Source organism: Solea solea, chromosome 18 (genome assembly GCF_958295425.1).
Source record: "Solea solea chromosome 18, fSolSol10.1, whole genome shotgun sequence".
Lineage (NCBI taxonomy): Eukaryota > Metazoa > Chordata > Actinopteri > Pleuronectiformes > Soleidae > Solea > Solea solea.
Genome location: NC_081151.1, coordinates 10922078 through 10943363, shown reverse-complemented (window position 1 = coordinate 10943363; position 21286 = coordinate 10922078). Strand labels below are relative to the sequence as shown.

The 21286-nt window shown below is 40.8% G+C and overlaps 1 protein-coding gene across 1 annotated transcript in view; it reads left to right on the top strand.

The window, feature by feature from the left end:
• The first annotated feature begins 493 nt into the window (after window positions 1–493).
• Window positions 494–21286, top strand: part of pdss2 (prenyl (decaprenyl) diphosphate synthase, subunit 2) — a 37360-nt gene continuing 16567 nt past the window's right edge. Inside the window, exons 1-3 of the mRNA XM_058616259.1 lie at window positions 494–952; window positions 9017–9151; window positions 16713–16911. Coding sequence (XP_058472242.1) covers window positions 705–952; window positions 9017–9151; window positions 16713–16911 — 582 coding nt within the window. The 5' untranslated portion in view covers window positions 494–704. The remainder of the gene's footprint in view (window positions 953–9016; window positions 9152–16712; window positions 16912–21286) is intronic.

Below are 21286 nucleotides of genomic sequence, written 5' to 3'. Positions count from 1 at the left end.
GAGAGGTTTGTGTTACAGTCATCATGTGGGTGTGTTTCACCAGGAAAAGCACAGGTGTTACTGATAACATTAACGATGCCTCTGATACACCTGTGCTTTGGCTGGTCCACATATCTCCCATTAAAAAAGGATGAGATCCTGTGTACTTTGCTCGCACGTCGTTGTGTTGTTGATGAGTAAATTGTTTTACAAGTGGAAAGAATTATAAAAGAAAAAAATGACTAATGAACTTTGTATTCTTACAGTCACCCTGTACCTATATGTTACAGTGCTGGTGTGTAGAATTTTTAATTAGACTTAGTTTAAGTGATGTTTTGTGAATATTATACATGCTGAATGAAGTGAAAGAAACCTTTCATTACATAGGTGTTTTCATCTCACACTAAAACTATGTGTAACTTTGACAAAACGACAATAGTCTGATTCTACTACGTGGTTTGGTTGAGTAGAGGATGTACGTCATCACGTTGTACGACGTCACGCATTACGTGTGTGAAGATGGCGGCGTCCTGTGACAGGTCGTGTGTTGTGATAGTAGTGCGTTAAGTCGATTCCTGTTATAAAGTCTATGTTTTTCCAACATTACAAATGTCACGCAGGTTAAATTCACGCCGGGACGTCAGCAGTAGACAGTTGTGATAGAGTTTAAACATGGTAGCACGTACCTGAATGACATTTCAGGTAACTGTGTCCTCGAGAGAGAAATGCTTCCTTCTACATGGTCTCGACTGAGCTGCAGGACGTTATGCAGCCGAGGACAGAGGACACTGAGTCTGTTCTCCAGCTCAGGACCTTCGAACGTGAACAAAGTGGTATCCGACGCAGAGAAGATAGTCGGATATCCAACCTCCTTCATGAGTCTGCGCTGCCTCCTCAGCGATGAACTCAGCAACGTCGCCATGCACGTCAGGAAACTGGTGGGAACTCGGCACCCACTGCTCAGCACTGCAAGGTAACAGCTGACACGACACTGGACACAGGACTCTTCTTACAACCAGACTCCATTCACTAAAAACACACGTCAACATTAGCGTGGAGCTGGTTCTTAGCAAAGACACAATGAAGACTTAGATTCTTGTCCCAGTCTCTCAGCTTCTTCCCTTCAGATGTGCAGTTACATGTGAAAGTTACAACGTTTGTGAGTGTAGAACGGACTTAAGTTTGGGAGAATGATAAAGTTACACCCTGCAGGTCATTTAGCAGCATCCACTTCATGGTTTATTTGTGAGACCCACATACAAGAATTCTTGAATAAAGGCAGGCAATCGTTTGACTATTATTCAATATAAAATGTGAGAGACAGACAATAAGTGTTTATTGTTTGTTTAAGTTAAAAGTCCCTTTGTGTAACACCTGCTGCCAAAACACTGCTAATGTCACTACCCCCACACCCAGACTTAGCCCACATCTCTGAAAGGACGACACTAGGTCAATTTTAACATTTACTTTTGATCTCTATCATGTGTTCAAGAACTGTGGTTAATTCCTTTTTTGTATTGATTGTTTGTTTTACCCTCTAAATCGTTTAAAATGCAGAATAACAGAACCTGTAATTCTTGTCAGAAGATTACAATGTGTGTGAGTTTAAAAAGAAACTGACACGCTTCTGAGGGTTAGGGATTTTTCAAACACTCACAAAATAAACTGGGATTAATTCCTTAATCAAAGCTCTCTTTCAGCATTTGTTTCACATCAATCTTGTTTCAGAGAATCTGCTTTAAACTGTAAAAAAACAAAAGAAACTGAAATCACTTTGGTCAGAGAAAACAATATATTTTTTTGTACATCCCACATATTTTAAATATCTGCATCTATTAAAAACTGTAATCAGATTATTATAAAGATGCAGGCTCCTCCTATTGGCACAATTGTATGTTGGTGAAGAGTCAGCATTTTCAAGTCACTCATGTCAGATATTAATGATTTTCCTTAGTGCTGGGTGTAGGGGTGTCATGATTCTTCACATCCTTGATTAGATTTGATTTTAAGTCACAACCAGTAAATTCTTCAATCCAGTGTTTTCACCACTGAATAAGGTCGCATGTCTGATGCTACAAACACGACTATAAGCACTAGTTATCGCTTTGGCACGAGTTGAACTTTAAGGAAGTTTTGCTCCAAAAACGTCCTTATGAAGCATGTGGAGACACCCTTTGCTGGACGGTGTACCAGTTCATAAAAATGGTATTTATTTTGCCTATGATATGAATTTTTCATATAAACACATTAGTCTGACTAAAGTCTGACTAAAGCTAGTCTTAGTCGGACTAACATACCTGGATAACGCGATTCATAGTCCGATTACTGGAGTCTGGAGTTGACGGACTGGAGTCAGACTTGGTGTTCTGTGCATGCTCTGAAATATCCTCCCGTCTTTGACCCAGAAGTAGAAGGAGATAATTTAACAGCTGTAGTACTGTTGCCGGAAATCATACGCCGACGGTGTCTTTCTTTGGATAACACAGCAACCACAAGAGCCATGCTCCATCTAATTTGTATCTCCATTAACAGTAGGTTAAGGTATAGCAGGTACGAAACATATAGAACCACAGCATGATCTATCTCACCTTTCACTGTTCAGTGAAAGGTGACGTAAAGTGACGTAAAGGTCAACAGGAAACCGATTCAGTACACACTAGCTTATAGAGAGATATAGCACCACCTACGTAGGTGGACTCAGACGTACATGGCCATTAAATTGATTGTTTACTTCGCATGTATAGTCAGACTATAAAAGTTTTATAACCTCTCACCTTCAAAACACAACAGTTATTGGATAAATCATCATGAACACAACCAATACCACCAACATCTGCTTCCAACAAGAAACCCTGTAATGTGGCAGGTGAACACTTAGCCCCTCTTTCAAAGAATGTGAATGGTTTAAATATTATTTAATATTATAGCTTTAAGAGAGAAAACATCCAAATAACAACCAAAGAGACATCCCAAACTAAATAAGAGCAGCACATATTACAGCCATTCCCAGTCTGGTGCATGGATCCTTTTTCTCAGCATTAAATATCGTAATTTATGAAATGCTGTATATTGATTCTCGTGCAAATCAAAGCAAAAGTCTCCCCTGTCACAGTCACTTCTATGTGGGTGTAAATCAATTGGATTAGAGGACTCATTCCCTCTGTTCCATCCATGTATTTTTGTATTTACATATGTACTGCTTAAAGGTAAGGGAGTTGATTTGTCATGCAAGTGCAGAACCACGATTGCATAATGGGGGAGGAGCTAACCCATCCTCCAGATCGTCCAATCACTTCAACATAGGAATCACTTTTTTGTCACTTTCTTGTGTTTAATCAAACGAAATCGAGAAGTTGGAGAACTAAGCAAAGAGTACGAGAAGAGAGAGTCCTCAAACTCAATCCAGCCATACAGACGGGCATGTTTGAAACAGGAGCCCAAGGGTGTAATAACCTATACACCTAAATCTGATATGACAATCCATTTGGGTGTTGTAGCAGTGGGTGGGGGTGCTGAGGAGGGAAGTAGACCTCTTGACAGTCTGACTCCTCTCTGTCAGCTTGGGTTGGCTGGTTCGTATTTCCCACTGTGTCTCCGCCTTGGACGCACGGCAGATAAAAATATCCACAACAGCAGACAGGCAGACCCTCGTGGAGTTGGGTTTCGGTTTTTCCTTTCCTTTCATTCTCAAAAACTGCAGCTCAGCTAACTTTGGCCCAAAGTCTGGAGTTACAGCAAGGGGAATGTGGCCCAGGATAGGAAACTTAACTTGCTTTAAGGACAGTCCTTGAGAGTTGGACCAGAATCCAGTTTGATCCCTGCTCTCTACCTTTTCACAGCATTTGTTTGCAGTCTCACCTTTGACCTTTAATACTTTTAATATAGTGGCCATTAAAGCCCTGTTTCCACCAAGCAGCACAGTTTGATTCACTTGGGTACATCATGCAATTATTTGCATTTGCATAAACTGTTGAGAAGGGTACCAAAATAACTGATTTATACCGTGCCAGTATTTGGAACCCTTCCACAGTGATCCTGGCCCTACAGGGTGGAGCTAGACTCACTGCAGTCTGTTGATTGGTGTTTTTCTGTGCAGCCTGCAGCCCTCTCTTGAACAAAGCTCGTCCTCCTCTTGTCATAAACAGCCACATGCCGAAAAGAATTAACACATGCTGCATGTCCTCAATTTTTGCTCTTTGTTTATTTATGTTGCGTTTTTCCTCTTTGTGGAATTTATTAGCAAGCTGCACTGTGTCATGCGGGTATGCTAAAGCAGCTGCGTAAATAGCTACGTAATTTATGTGTCCGGCCCACACACCCCGTGGTGGAAACACAAGCCTGATCATCCCAAAATCGTCCAGCTAAACTGCACTGTACCACTTGGCTGTAACAAGGTTTGAGACGACTTCAGCTGATGCACAACAATATGTCTACCTGCTTCAGCAGCAGTGTTGACATTAGTGAATTAAATGCTTACATGTAGCTCTTAGCAACAAGGTTGCAGCTTTGAAGATAAGAAGAAATGGGAAGAGAAGAGTCGATAAGGCCAGAGCAAGTGGGGGAGTATTTGCAGAGGAGACACTTCAACACTAAATCCAAAAATCCAAACACGTACAGCTTTGAAAATCTTTACAGAACATTGTAACCTTTTCCCTTCATTGTTGACTTTTTGATCTGAAGCCCATGAAGTCAAAATTAGTGCTTGAAGTCAAAATTATTGTCCTCAATCCTCAACGTTAGCTCTTCACAGTAAGAAGGAAAAAAAAATCACTGTTCAATCATGAGGTAAAAAAACAACTATTTTTTACCACCTTTAATTTAAACTGGTTTGACAACACAAGCAGGCAACCCACAAACTGTCATGAGATTTTCATTCAGATGTAAAAAACAAAACAAAACAAAAAAAAACACCTTTTAATTAGCTAAACAAATCAAAAAATTACAAGCATGCAAGCAATAAAAAAATCATCCTAACTACAGTTACGTTATCTCTACTGCTGAGATGATTTTTTTTGATTAAATTGATATTTAAAACAAAACCTTGAGGCTGGTACAGAGACTTGTGACAATCGAGTTTTATGTTAATGTGATACAATAATGCAAAACTTAAACTCAATATAATACAACCAGATGACTTGTATATTTTGGATCAAAGTGTTTCATCCAGTGTAATCAATAATGTATTTCTGAGCTGCATTCTAGAAACTACATGTGTTTAATATTCCAGACAATACAAAATCATTCTTGATGACCCTCCTCCTTTTTCATTTTCGCCTATGTTTAGGATCTATAAATAAATAATTATTAGCCTGCTATATTTTTTGATTATGGGCTTTTGCTAAATAAATGACAAAAAACAGAATTTGATCATAAAAACATTAGAATAAAATAATTAAAGACGAAGTCCTAGAAAATGAGTCTGTACCTCAGAGGTAAATCTGTCCCGTTAATTGTGTCCATTAGACATGTACAACATTATGGAGCTCACTCATTCATTCATTCATTCATTCATTCATTCATTACTAAAGGAAAAAAATGACAAGAGGATCAATATGAGACAGCATGTGAGGTCATGTATTTGCATGCATTAATTCCAGCAGCCGTGCTCGATGGCTGAAGTTCCTGAATTCCTGCGCCGCAGTTTGTGAGCAGAAGGCGTGGTGACCTGTTCACAACCCTTTAAAATGACAGCGACCCATTTCTCTCTCTTTCTGCCCCCTCCTCCTCCTCCTCCTCCCTCACTGTGGCCCCCACTCTCTCTCTTTTTTGCACATCATCCTCGCCCCACCCCTTTGCAGGAAGGCGGTTGTGATTGATTGATGTGTGCTGGTGTGGATAGTGACATAAATATTAATCATGTGCCACCCTCAGGCCACAGTGGCTCACACAGACTCCTCGGGAGGAGAGGACAGCGGCTTCATAATTTTTGCTCCCGAGCAGTTTAGTGTTCCACAGGCCGGGCCATGCTGCTGCATCCATCAGTGCGCCACGCTCACCGCTCTTCTCCAACTGTGTAAAAATTTAGAGTTGACCATAAATAAACATCATGAGCTACATAATGTCACCCGTGTCATAAATCTTTTGGAAACATATGAGGTGTTTTATGAGATAGGTTTGGGTTTTGGGGAAGGAACAAAGCATCAACACACCACTCCAGAGTCACTCTCATATTTCTTTTGTCATCTTTTCTTGCGTTTCTGTCTGGCCTCTCATTCCCTCCATCTCTCTGCATCCCCTCCCTCTCTTCATGCTCCATCTCTCACATCCTCTCTGTCTCAGTTCTTCTACCTCCCCCTGTGGCGCAGGAGTGGGTGAGCGAAGGTGGGGGGTGGAGGGAGGGGCGGTGAGGCCAGTATCTGGGCATCGAGCGGAGGGGGGCGTGGCCACTTGTCTGCCTTGGAGCCCCTAACGAGAGCGTGATTCATGGCACAAGGGTCTCCCATAGGAGCAGGATTAGAGGTGCTCTGTCTAACTGCTCCCCAGAGAGAGTAAAAAGATATTTAATCTGCCCACCACGCAGTCGGTTACCACTGTGCACTGTGTGTGTGTGTTTCTGTGAATGTGTCGGAAGGTTGCCAGCTAAGGGGCGTGACACTCCACCCCCCACCCCCAAAAAGAAAAATGCATTCCCGCAGCAGAGCCAATCAATTATATTCCAGTTGCTTTAATACATATTTCTTTTTTAAATCTTGTACAATAATTTCTCATTTTAACAATTTATTCAGATTTGTTACTGCCACAGTTATTATTAGTATTATTATTATTGGTCCAGATATTAATTCAGTCAATAATAATTAGCTAAGATCTTAATTCAATTTCAGAAATATCAACCAGTAAAGATTTGGCGTTGCTTTTCTCTCTGGCTCTTGATATTTCTTTTTTCTACATATAACAAAAAGTATGAGAATGACATATAACATAAGCTCAAATAAGTATGTGTACAGAAGTGGGGATCATGCTTGGTGATAAACCCAGAGACGTATCATCACCTAGCTCTGCAGAGCATGTTCACATCCCTCAGCTTGTTGTTTTGGTTTTTAAGCTTTGCATTTTACTGTTTTGATTTAATTATATCGCTGTCGTCATGGTAGGAAAAAAAGAGACAGATATTCTTTCCCTCAGGATTTGATGATGACCAAAAACATTAACAATTCATTGACGTATGTTATGTCTGGGCCAAGGGGGAAACCCTCAGTGCAACACGCAGAAAAGAGCTTCCAAAAGACTACCAGCAACACGCAAAACAAACCATTTCAAGGCTCATAACAAAATGGATGTCTGCTGGCATTCGGGCTCTGATAGAACTTTCACACCAGCAAGCACTGGCATGGTTCTTGTTAAGGCTCTACTTCCGTTTGGAACCATGGCACTTTGAGCAAGCCACCCCATGGTCACACTAGAACTAAACTTCCACCACCCTATGCCATCAAAGGGCTCTGAGGTCTCCTTTACACCTGGTATTAAAATGCGTTTTCTGTAATTGTATCCCAATTGGACCAAATGTAAGTACAGGTGTAATGCAATGAGTCTCTAGTACGTCTCCATTCAACCCACAACAACTACGTGAGCGGGAATAATTAGGTCAGTGGCTCCAAGCACAGCTAACTTGAACGTGGCGACAAAACTGCGCAGTCTCCTCTGCTTTCGTTGGTTTTCCGCTTATCAGAGGACTTAATGTGTGGCTAAAATAATAGTCGTTGTTGATATGGCAGCGTACAGACGCCATTGTCTGCTACTGGAAATCTTTGCAGAAGAAGAAGAGGAGGAGGTAATGAAAGGGGAGGATTATCGTGGTCGGATAGCAATCGGATGTTGATGTGGACACCGTAGACGCATGTTAATACCAAGTGTAAATGCATATGGTAAAGTGCTATCTAATGACTATCTGATTGCTATCTGATCATAGAACACCCATTCTAATGCCAGGTGTAAAGGGGGCCTGAATGGTTGAAGGGAAGTCCACTGTAGCTGGTACAATGCAGCCTCTCATACTGACATTTTCTTTGTAGGACCAATGAGCTCCCAGGATTCACCTTGACACTCACACACAGTCAACCGTGGAAAGGGGAAGTACGACCCTGGACTAAACACTATGACGAAGATCTAGTGCAAAAACTGTCAGCCTTTGCGCTGCAAAGATTATATTTACACAAGACGAGTCTGACATTGGAAACACTGCATCAACCAATCGTTTTCTTTCTCCACCACAAGTCAACATGTCTGTTCTGTTATCATTGGATCTTAGACATTACTCATTAAACTTGGGTCGAAGTTACCTGGCTGAAGAAGAGGGTGTTTACAGCGGGATAATGGCGGAGAAAGCTACGTTAAGAGATGCTCCATCCACGTTCAATACATAGACTTTTTGTACTTTGTTCTCCATGTTGCGACTAAAGAGAGAAAACCTGCACTTTAAACTTTTCACAGACATTTTCTTTTCTTCAGTTAGACAAAATCAACATCTGAGTTTCCTAGCCTGTGGTCCTACCAGAAACGCTGAGAAAAACACATTTCACTGACCCTCAAAGATTCCTACATAAATTCCTACAGTAGTACTGACCACTAATGCAGCGCTCTGCGTAGCCTGATATGTTTGATAGCATTCATTTGCATTCAGTTGAATGGACTTTGAGGTGTGTGAAGGACAGAATGACCAAACATATTTTTGATTTCAAAGTGTAAATCAAATCAGTGCCCACGAGTACCTCAGATTCTGTTCTGGTATAGTGCTTTTATTACTGTTTACACGTTTTTAAATGTTCCCAGATGTGACCAAATTTAAAGGGGGAAAACTGACTAAACATTATTTCTTTTTCAATATATACATTTTGGGTTTGTTTAAAATGTGTCATCACCTGCTGCTTAGTGGCTGTGGAAAATGTCTAGCCCAGCTAAATATCTTGGTTTGTAATTGAACAGCCTTACTCCATACTATACTGTGTATTGTGGTAAATATAGCATTTTGCTGACTTTAGTCTTTTTGCATTTGTCATTTGATATAAGGTATGTCTAAATGTAATTGTGTGTTCCTTTGCAGAGGCTTTGTCTACGACAACAGGAACAACCTCCAGATGAGGGGCGTGATTGTCCTCCTCATGTCAAAAGCTGCGGGGCCGAGTCAAGTAGCATCTGATCTTCTGGCTCAGGACATGGTCAGCGGCATCTACCCCAGGTAATTCACCTGAAATCACCTAACACAGGGTTAGGGGGGTTTCAGGAAAGCTTGATGTAGTACACATATTGGGATAAGTCGCAGAACAAGTTGGGGATCTTATATTATAACTTAAAGGTGACATCGAATGCTTGTATTGCACATATATGTTAGTTATGGAGGTCTACTTACATATATTAACTTGTTTTCATGGTTAAAAACCTCCTAGTCGCTGCAAACGAGCCGATCAAAATATCTCCTCACTGACGCTCTCGTCAGCCGCGCTGTTTCAGAAAAACAGCACATTCACACAATGACTGATTCTAGTGTCCTAGTGGACAATTGCTGTGTATTCAGTGGTTATTTGTAGTTGGGTGTCTGTCCCTCCCACGGGGTAAACTGTGTGTTAATTGTGTCTCATATCTTAAGATGGACTAAACATAACATGGAAACCAGGCTGAAATGATATAGTCGATCCATCAAAGCATGTTCAGATAGATCAGCAGGATGTACTTCATCCCCCAATAAGTTCCCTAAAGCATGACTAACTAATTGCTTGCCATTGTTTTTAGGTTAACTAAGGAGCGAATAGGTTGAAAACCCATATGAAATACTATTTTATAGCGTTTTCTTAATGTTAAATGATCACAGATAGACACAGTGTTGTCTTTAAAAATATGAACTTATCGCACCACAGCTGGTTTACACCAAGCTATTGCTTTCGTTACATTAAACCCAATGCGATTCGAATACACAGATAATGGGTCATATTTGTAACCGCACATTATCCACCAATCAGCCACATCATTAAAACAGGCCACTGGTTTTAATATTGTAGCAGAGCACATCTGGGTTTATTTGTGCCCTGTTTTAAAAGAAGTTCATTCTTAACTGTCTGTTATTTTCTTTACAGCATACTGTATTTTTTTCTATTTTCAATTATTTTCCATGGCTTTCTATGGTTCCATGGCTTGGCAAAGTCAAAAACACACTGATCATCCAGACATCCACAACATTAAAACCAGTTACCGGTTTTAATGGTGTGGCTAATAGCTGGATGTTCTCTTCGGAGAAAACAGCAGGCAGTAAAACATGTGTAACTTTGCACTGTGGAGCCATAAATATGCGCAGCAACCAGACCACGAGAGGTGATACCACTTGTCTCCCCCTTACATGGCTGCTGAGGGATAAATAGTGAAATAAAATCCCGGTGTCTGGTAATTCTATCTTGTCCTTTGTGGTTATTGTCCATATCAGTTCCTGTAAATGAGGCACTGCATCATCTGGTGATGTACGATGGAAGACAATACAGCCACAGTTAAAGGGTGGGATTTTTTATTTTATTTGCTCATGTTTAGATTGTAGCTAATTGGAAGACCCCCCACAAAAAGTCATTTGATCTGCTCTCTGTGCGACACATTGGAAGTTGCTGTGTTAATTCAAACTGCCAAACAGCAAATGTACGGCGTATAAAAAATGTATTCTAAATTTTACAGTTATCAACCCTCACACCAACAGTTAGGGAGTGTTTCCATGAAAAAGTTCATCTCTCAACATTTCATTAGTTTATGAGTATTGATGTTTTTCAGTTTTACAGGAGTACGGATGCAGATTTATTGTGATTTTCTATTTGATGAAGTGTCAGTCTGCCCATTTTTTATTTTTTTGTTCAAACCGAAATATCTCAGCATTTATTCATCTTCACTCTTGATGCTCCCCTCCCTTCCCCTCTCCTCCTGGACATGTGCATTTGTTTTCAACGGACACAAGCCAAGGAGCCATGTCCATGCTGATGGAAGAACAGCCTACCAACCACCAAAAACAAACTGACAGCAAATGCCTTTATGACAATAGCAAACATTGAGGAAGTGCAAGTACACGTACATACATAGAGAACAGAGAGTTTATCCCAAAGATACAAGTGCAACAGCAAAAACACCAGGTCAGCATCCACTTTGCATTCTTCTGTGTTTTTCACTTCTTGCCATTCGGAACAAGCTGGTCTGATGTTTACTCAGACAGTCGTTTCCTCTTCCTCGCTTCCTCCGTCAACAATTTTCACTGCTTCTTTTTCACTGCCTCTGCTATGATGAACATCTAAAATGCCGCTATCACTGCGTGGATCTTATAGCTAGTACCTGTCTGGGAGGTGTGTGTAGAGTGCTGTAAAGCAATTTGTGTTTCTCCTGAGGCTCAAGACATTTTGCGAGACCTCTGATTTCGGGTCGGCAGCCACGATCTTGCAAGGCAGTGACGTGCGGTCAGGGGACTGCCTCCCCTGTCATCGTGACGTGAAGTAAAATACTAACAATGATAAAAGAAAATCAGAAAATCAATTTGTCCACTTGACTGTTCTATAAATTAGTTTTCTGTATGAGTTCAACATTTCTATGGTCAAAATTGCTGAATTTATGCCTCACAACCCGCAATCTCTCCGCAACAAGCCATTTAACCATGGCTGGCTACTGTTAAACCCAATTGCCCATTGTGGGTATAAATAAAGTTTTCTGAAACTGAGTGACTCCGAAGCTGTTTAAATTATGGTAAAAATCAGTTCTGCTTTACGAGGGTTGGGCATTTCAAGCAAAAATACTTGTTGACAATTGCTGGGTATTCAGTGATTATTTGTAGTCCTCCCACGGGGTAAATGCTGTGTTAATTGTGTCTCGAATCTAAAGTTGGAAAACCAAGCCGAAATGTCGGAGTTTGTTAACATCCTGTCACTCATTACAAACTCGGTAGCAGAGCTGTGCCGAAACACTGCGGTTGTGGGGACACATTCTGCTGTGTTTTAATACTAACATGGTTCTGACCTGTGCGAGCTGTCAGAGGAAGTCGTCCTCCTGACTCTACATAACAACACTACAGATTTAAAAATACATAAACATGTGAACTTTCAGTGGTTCCAAGCACTCTGATCTAGACTCAAAACAAAGCTCCACCAAATGACCAGGACAATAAAGAGAGAATCATCCGTCTTCTAATGATGAATCTTTTTAATTTACTTATGTCTTGTCACATTCATTGATCAGCTTTTTATAATCAGTCAAATAATCGAATATTCTTGCCTATGGCTGCAACAATTATTCAATTAATCAATTAATAGTCAACTATTTTGATCATCAATTAATCTTTTTTCTGGTTTCTTTGCTTCATATAACAAAGAAATCATTAAAACATCACCATTTCCACATTTGGTAAACACAGATTTAACATTTTCTGACATTTTATGGACCAAACAAGTTAGAAAACAATTGGCAGATTAATTTATTTTAATTTAAGTTAGTTGCACCCCTTTTCTCGTTCATAATTTTCAGCGTCATCGGTCTCATAACAGAATTCCTTGCTCTTACTTTTCACCGTTTCCATAACAAAGCAACAAAACAGCAGAGGAGAAAATATACTTGCTGTAAACAGTGGCACGCACATGTCCATTGTACCTGTATGACCTATATGTAATATATGTTTTCAGGTGTGCCATTGCAATGCAAATTATTTCTGATACGTAGTTGAGATGCTCAACTGGACATAGATCACATTAGGATTGTAGCCATAAGTCATAATAATGAAAAAAACTCAGATTTCTTTGTATGTGTCTGAATGTGAAGTGTAGCATCCTCGGCTCCTATCTGGCTCTCTCCCACACGTCAGCTCCCAGTGTGCAGCTCAGAACAGGGAGGTGGGTGACTGGGTATGTGTGTGTGCCAAGGGCTTTCCAGAAGTGACTGCTGTGCTTGGCGTGGCTGTGCACTGGGTGTTTGAAAGGCTCCTTTCTTAGTGCAAGCTGGCACAAGGCATATGTGTGTAGTTTAACCGTGTCAATGCAGAAACGTCCTAATATTAGAACTAATTGGAATAAAGCAGGCGTCATGGAAGCGCTTTTGAGCCTGGTGCTTTTTTTCGGCCGCAAGGCCGAGCTGTGTCGGCACGTCATGTTTCACGGTAGGACGAGTTACATCACACCAGGGTTGTCATGAGACGAGAATGTCAAACTTGTTACGATACTCGAGAAACAACTCGATACTTCACTGACGGCACAATTTTGAATGGGTCTGGAGTAACATGTAACTGTTAATTTATTTTCTGTACTACTGGTGACTTGGTACCATATTGGTACCAGGTGCTGATGAAGTCAGGAAGCTATAATACGCTGCCACTCTCTCTCTCGTTAATGGTCAATGGTCAACACTTCTAGTCACACAAATAATCATGTTATCTTGTTAAATAAGATGGACATGAACAGTGGGTGAAAATGAGAATCCAGAATTTCAGTTTGAATTGGGTTTTTTTTTTCCCCAACTACTACACTCATGTCGCGACCCGGCGCTCACTCTCATCACTGAGACACTGCATCACTGAATCCAACGTGCAGCATTCCCTCACTCATGTGTGATGGATAATCCAAACCCAAACACACTCGCACACACAGCATGACATGATCACCTCATTTGCACCCCCCCCCCCCCCCCGACACTCTCTCCACCTCTCCTGGGCTCATTAGCACCTCTGCTGATGGCGAGATGGAAGGATGGAGGGAGACAGGGTGGGGCGGGTTCGGGGGGTGATTGAAACCTCCGGGGGATGGTCTCCTCCCTCCTGACAGGCAGCATTTGTAAAACATTTCCCACTCTGCTGCTTGACACTGATGATTCACCAAAGCACCAACATGATAGAGTAGATAGATAGATAGATAGATAGATAGATAGATAGATAGATAGATAGATAGATAGATAGATAGATAGACAGGAAGGCAGGAAGGCAGGCATAGAAACATGTTTAAGGCTGTGTTTGATAGCGAGGCAGACTGCAGAGCGAGGAAAATGGAACAGAACAGTCAGGACAAGGGGCGTGGTGAGGGGCGTTACACCTCAGCAAGATGGCATCGGTTGCTATGCAACTGGGCACCAAAGCTATTTATACACCGGCCCCCTTGTCCCCCTTTTTTTCTTCCCCATGCTCCACTGCTACTGATCAGGACTAGAAGATTGGAGGCACAGCTTTTAGATGTGTTTGCAACATGGCTCAACTAATTTGGGTTTTGGGAGGATGGTACAGGGTGCAGCTGTTCATTACTTTTGATTCACTGTTGAAAAGTGTTTCCTTATATTATTTCATCTTGTAGGAATGTTTTTTGTGTGTGTGTGTGTGTGTATGTTGACCATCCATCATAGGACATATTCTAACCATTTTTTCCAGCCCCAAACAAGGGCTGAAACAATAATAACTATTATTCATTTCTGTAGTGTCTTTCAACACAAGGTTAGCAAGTGCTTTACGGGTTTGCAACAGGATAAAACATGTGGGCTCAGCGAAATCAATGCAAAGAATCATATAATACATACAAGCAATTTCATTTAATGGATGTTTCAGGAGGATAGAGGATTGATAAATGGTGTCCATACTGCCCACTCCCACTCTGAAATAATGGATGGAGATCTATACTCTGTGCTCTGTGAAGAAATGCAGTCAAATCACCACTTAACGTCTTAGAATTAAGGCCATTATTTGCAATTGTACATCAGCGTATCAATCAAATCAGATTAGTCTCTGTCTGCATCTGCTCTGTTCGAAAATTAATTTGTCAAATCACAACTTATTTCTTTTTATTATCAGTTCACCTGCTGTTTAAGTGTTTGTTTGTTTTGTTTTAATAAACAGTGGAAAAAATTATGTCTGTGCTGTAATGATACAAAACAGAAGAGCACACAGAGGAGATATTGGAACCATTTGAATGTTTTTTTTCCTCTGTATTTGTTTAAATAATGGCTTCAGTGATTAATTAGAGGACATGTGTTGATGTATTTGAATTCACTAATTTGACTAAAAACAAGGCATTACTTTCTCCTTCCTCTATCAATATATATTTTCTCAAATGGAATTGTAACAAATTATTAGATTCTATTATAGATATAATAAAGATATATAGTTGATAGTTTAAAATAACATGTGCGAGCCCTGGTCAGTGATGATGGGTTGAGCTGAATGTCCAAGCTTCAAGGCTTGTTTGCATTTATGAATGCAACTATTCCATATCAGGGATTATTATTATTTTATACATAAAAACGTGTGCATGGAAGAGGTTGCGTGTACCTCAGTGTATCTACTGAGACCGGCTCCATGAAATGTGTACTAGATATTAGGGCTGTATATTGGCATGAATCTGGTGATATAGTGGGATATATTGGCATACATCGGGATTCTAAAAGCAAGGGGATATATTGTGATCTATTTGAGAGTCAAATGGTCTAAAGCCTGCTCCAAGCTAGTGGTCGAGGGCTTCAGTACAACATAAAACCACTGAATATTTCCTATATTATAATAAAGCACTGACAAAGATACTGTGCTATTTTTTTAGTGTGTTGATATTTTCTGACACTCCTAACATAGGAGCTGATTGTAAATTCTCACGTTTGCCGTATGGAACCTTATGGAACATTGTCTTCTCTGAATTTTAAAATGTAATTTTATATAAATTCTGCCATTCTCCTCTTACAACCTGTTCACGCATCAGTCTACACCTTGAGAACACGCGGTGGTCGAGCTGTTCCTTTGCTCGCTTACTTAAACCCAGAACTTATTAACTCTCTCTCTCTCTCTCTCGGGGCCACTGTCTTGTTGCTCTGTGTCACCAAGCAGAGAAACTAACCAGACAATGGATGTGATTGAGAGGCGACATAGTATATGACATTATTGAATTTTAATCACATCTTTTCTGCACAGCAATTACCTGGCTACAAGATACGTCTGTGTGTGTGTCTGTGTGTGGCAGACAACTGGCTCATCAGGTTCTCACAGCGGCTGAAAGAAGGTCGTAAGTGGCTATCAGCGCACCCAACCCTGTCTGGATGGATCCCTCCTGTCGCAGCGTGGCAAGCTCCTTCCATATGGAGAGGGGCCTAATTATCCCTCACCAATGACTGAATCAACATTTGATTATATCCTCCCCAAGGCTGCGATGAAAGGCTCTATTCAAAGACCACTTTTATGTCTTTTCTCTCATAATCAAGAATGGCTGTTATTTGCTAATGATGAGTTCAGTGTCTCTTTTTTTTTTTAAACAAAAAAACCTACAACCCTTGACACACTGTGTGGCGAGACGTCACACACATCTGCAGGCTTCTGCCCTTCAATCTACTGATTTTGACATGGAGGGATTTAAGCAAATTTGTAGCAATAATTTGGTAATTCACAGAAATGTCTTTTTATATTTCCACATCCGTAAATGGTTCAGATAGTGTCTGAATAAACTGTGATAATCCCAAGAGTCTTTGTTTGGTTGCAGTGTTGTTAAGTCAAATTAAAAACAAGAAGCATCTGAATATTGTCATTTTACTCACTAAATAAACGGTTTCCTCTTATGTTTGATGGGTGAAATGAAAAGCCATGAATCCTTTGTTCTGACTGAACCTGTATATGATGCAGTAATTGTGTTTTCAAACTTGCCAAATCTCAGAATTTCGCCCCCATTTTAGAGACAATGAAATTGTCGGTGTCAAAAAGCTCTCTAACTGTCAAGCCTCAGGAACGCCTCTCTTAAAAGCTCAAAAGTATCCTTTTATTTATTTCTTCCTCTGTTTCGCAGCCAGAGGAACCTGGCAGAAATCACGGAGTTGATCCACACAGCGTTCCTGGTGCATCGTGGGATAGTGAATCTGAAGGAGTGGACCGTTTCAGACGGCCCGCTGAAGGACATGCAGTTTGGCAATAAGATGGCCATCCTCAGTGGCGACTTCCTGCTAGCCAACGCTTGTACCGGACTGGCCCAGCTGAATAACACTAAGGTAAAAGGTCTGTCATTAACAAAGAGTACTCCAGGGAAATATCTGACCTGTCATCAGTGATATTAATGAGAAACCCTGTCGTCCTATTGTGAACTCCCAGTGGTCCTTACAGCCACACGTATCAATGTCACTCTTCATCACAATGTCTCACACCACATCCAAACCCTCCATCTCTTCTGTGTTTACCTACTTGACCTGATCCCTTATTTTATGAAATAATATACTGTAGGGCTGGGCGATATACCGGTAGTAAGAGTTATACTGGTATATTTTTGAAAGAGATATGTAGTTGAGACAATATCGCCATACCGGTATAATATATATTATTTTTATGTTGCCTTGCGAACGTTATTTAATAAAGCCGACCGCTTTGCTCTGAGCCTACAAGCCTAGTGCAGCTGATGTTCAGCTCAATCACGGCCCTTACATGTACGTACTACGTAGTGTTCTCCCACCCACGTTACGCATCACAACAGACATTTGAACGGAAACGTGGCGGACACGGTGGAGAGTGAGCAGTTGGTGGCTAAGAAAAAGAATAATGGCGCAGTTATTTTCCTAAATAAAATGTGTACTTTTACTCCGATACATTTTTCTTAACCATCTTCGTTAAAAGTTGAGCTGGTGACGTAATGTCTGTTTGTTGCCGCTAGTTTTTAGCTGCACCAGCTGTTAGCCTCTCAGCTGTTAGCTGCAGATTTCGGCTCCAAGTGGACTTAAAACACATCAGCGGCTCGTTGTTTACCTTGTCCGACACCTAGGCTCTGGTCTCCAGGTTTCTGGTCTCCTGTCTCCGGGTTTCTGTTGTACACTCCGGACGCCGGGTTTCAGCTATCAGCTGTTTCAGCTCTCAGCTGTCAGCTGAGCGGCCAACTGGTGAGCTAGCGAGCTAACCAGTTTTGTTCAAAATATCGTTATATCGGATATCGCAAATAGAACAAAAAAATTGCTATATCAGTTTTGGTCCATATCGCCCAGCCCTACTATACTGCATATGCCGTGTTTCCACCAAGTGGAACAGTTCAGTTCAGTACAGTATGTATTTTTTTGCATTTCTATTAGGAATAGTAACAAAATATCCAGCCCCAAATGTTGGCAGAGGGGTGCCAAAGAATGGAGGGGTACCAGAGAGAATGGTACGGTACGGTCAAGGTGGAGCTAGACCAGCTCCACCCACGTCAGTCACCTGATTGGGCGACGTCACTCGCTTGCAATTGGTGTAAATTTCCCGTGGAAGTCGAAGCAATTCAAAAAAGCTGCTGGGTTTCCTCCAGTGTTGTCTGTTGTGTTGTCACGTTCTATGTCGCTGTTCATTGTTATTGCACCGGTACAACGTCACACTACGTGGCACAGCCCACACCCTGCCTACCTTTTAGGTTAGGTACTGTTCTCAGTCAAAACACAAGCCTGACCCAGGGCTTTACCATTCCAAACCATACTGTACTGGACCATGACACAAACACAGCATTAGACAATTAGATTTCCAAGTACAATAGATTTGCAGTATGAAAAATGAGGTACTTTTATAGTATAAATGAACACTCAAAGATGACTCACCGTACAGTTGTCCCATTCACTCACACATTATACAGTGCATCTGTATGCAGCACTTTTCCTATCATACATAGCCATATTTCTATCAGCCCTCAGGAGCAACTGGGGGTTAATTGTCTTGTCCAGGGACACATCGACATGTGTGGGACTAGCAGAGCCTTGGATCGAACACCTGGCCATTTGTTTGAAAGGTGACCCATTCTGCCGCTGCTAAGGTCTCACTCGATTTATGACGTCAGTAAACATTTTCCAGGGAGTTAATGGTCTCATTCACTAGTTTCAGGTCTTCTTCAGTAGAACATGATGTCATTATTTTCGTTATGTTGCTATTCAGAGGAAAACAGATGATAAAACATGACACATATGGGTGAATACCACTGTGACTGAGAGTGTATTGTCCAATAGGAGCCTGGTTGCAGTTGATGGCTGTAAACTTAGGGTTTCAAAAACTGACATGGTGCCAGTCAAATTGCAAAACTTGAGTTCTCACAAGGCTCGTTTTGCAACTGGAAGACATTCATTTTTATATACACCATACGGTATCCGTCAGGATGTGTTAGATGTGGACAAATCTCTTGAAATTGTATTAGGGTTTGGATTGGTATTGGTTCCGTTTGCTGGGCCAGTGTATGTGTTGCACTGTATATATTTTTATCTCACATATGAGTTCATTGACAGAGTCTGTAAACAAAACAAACAGTTAACATGGTAGCAGCTGATTAACTGGGTCAGACTGTGGGTGAATTAATAAAATGTGGCTCAAAATGTGCTCGATTTCATACTATCAGCCAGGTGCAAATTACGGTTAGAGGGTGGCCAAGTACGATGATTACGCAATTAGCCACTAGCTTGTTACATCCAATATAAAAAAGAGGCACAGTGGGCAGTATTTATGACCTATGAATTTGCTCTTTTGGTTATGGTTACCAACATGTGTGCTTTTGCTCCTGAGAGAGAGAGAGAGAGAGACCTGTTTCACGGCTGGATTTGTGGGATCAGTGGTATTCTTACCCCCAGAGCAAATTTCAGATCTTGTGGTTCCACTTCTTCTCCTTATGTATTTTAAATATCTACCCAGTAAAAAGCCCAATGCTTGATGCACCTGTAAAAAAGGAGATTCCTCGCTTAATCCTAATACAGCTACTGTGTCAAATAAAAACTGTTAGTGGGATGATTATAGTACTGAGTTGGGATTTGTCAGGGCAAAACAAAAGGAGAAGGGGAAAGAGCTGTTTATCTGGTCATCCTTATAAGACTGGGGGCGACGGTGGAATGAGTCATCTTTGAACCGGAAGGTCGATGGTTTGATTCTGCTAGTCGACATGCCGACTTGGCTTTGGGCAAGACACTTACCCTAACCTTGCTCCTGACGGCTATCCTGGAAGTGTGAGGTAAACTGCAAAGCGGCTTGAAGTGGTCATCAAGATGTTGAAAAGCGATGTATAAGTACAGGCCATTTACCATGTGACTGAATAGAGTGTAAGAAAGGTTTTTTTTTATAAACAAAGTAGTTTCATCAGAAATAATGAAGCGTTACACCTCCTTAGTTCTCTAGTGAAATGCCAGAGTTAGAAGGAAACCTCAGGCTTAGATCTCAGTTAAGCTCCTAACAACTAATGTGACCTGTGATAAGGCAAGAGGAGTAGTCATTGCTTGTAGCAAACTAGAAAGTTCAGGAAGGTGTTGTTGGTGGCACTCATTGTTTTTTTTTTTTCCCATCAATCCTCTGTTGTGTTGAGTTTTTATTGGCAATATCACATAGGGCAGTGTATACGAAATTCACCTCAACAATATGCAAAATATGGAGGTTTTTGCTATTGGAAAGAATATAGGCCTTATTTTCGGCAGAAGCATGCAAGTAGACGTCCACCATTATTTCTGTGAAAGACTTCCGGTTTGGCATTTCTGGTCAGTAGTAAACTTAACGTAGCAGACAACAACTTTGACAGGTATCATGTATGTGGGTTGATATAACAGCAGTTGGTTGAAGCGAAAGGCTTTAATGGAATGGTGTTCTGATCGTCAGCCGCAAATAAGACCAGTTTCGTACAAACCTTTATCTTCCTCCAAAGAATACGGACACACGCTGTGGCTAAAAGCCTTTAATTTGAAGAAGCCACCTTAGTGTTCCTATGAAAATAAACCCTCAGACAATCAGACCACAGCTAATTCTGATTAAGTTTTGTCAGTGACTGACTTGGTGTCCCAAGTAACAGTTGAGTTGTGTCATTAAAACTGGATTATATTGCCAACTTTTATTAAATCTATTAAATCATTATTTCATTTAATTCATTTATTCAACCGTCCAAAACGACAGCACAAAATAATAACTAATGTCCTCATATGTTATATGATGTCATCCTCCCACTCTGTAAAAATTACACAGATGTGGAACTGATCTGACATTTCAATTTGTGATCATTAGTTACCAGTTTTTCACAACATTGTTTCGCAGACTCGCTCCGTTCACAGATATGTAGAGAAAAGGAATATTGGAAGTGCCAGGATGTCAGACCATAAGTTACATCTGCATTCAAGCCCCCTCCAAAAAGAAAATTAAAAAAGAAAATAACATGGCAAATAATAACAAATAACAAATAATAGCTTTTTCATCATAGATATTTTAGCCAAAGTAGAGTGAAAGTACAGCAAGGCATTTGCAGGTCTGGAAATACAATATAGATCTCTGGAGTAGGGATGGACATGAGTATTCAGTCAGTATTCAATGAGTATTTGATTATTTGATTATTCACTTGATTGTAAAAAGTTTAATAGAGACTAGTTCCACACATAAAAACAAATCTTTCAACTCCAGTATATG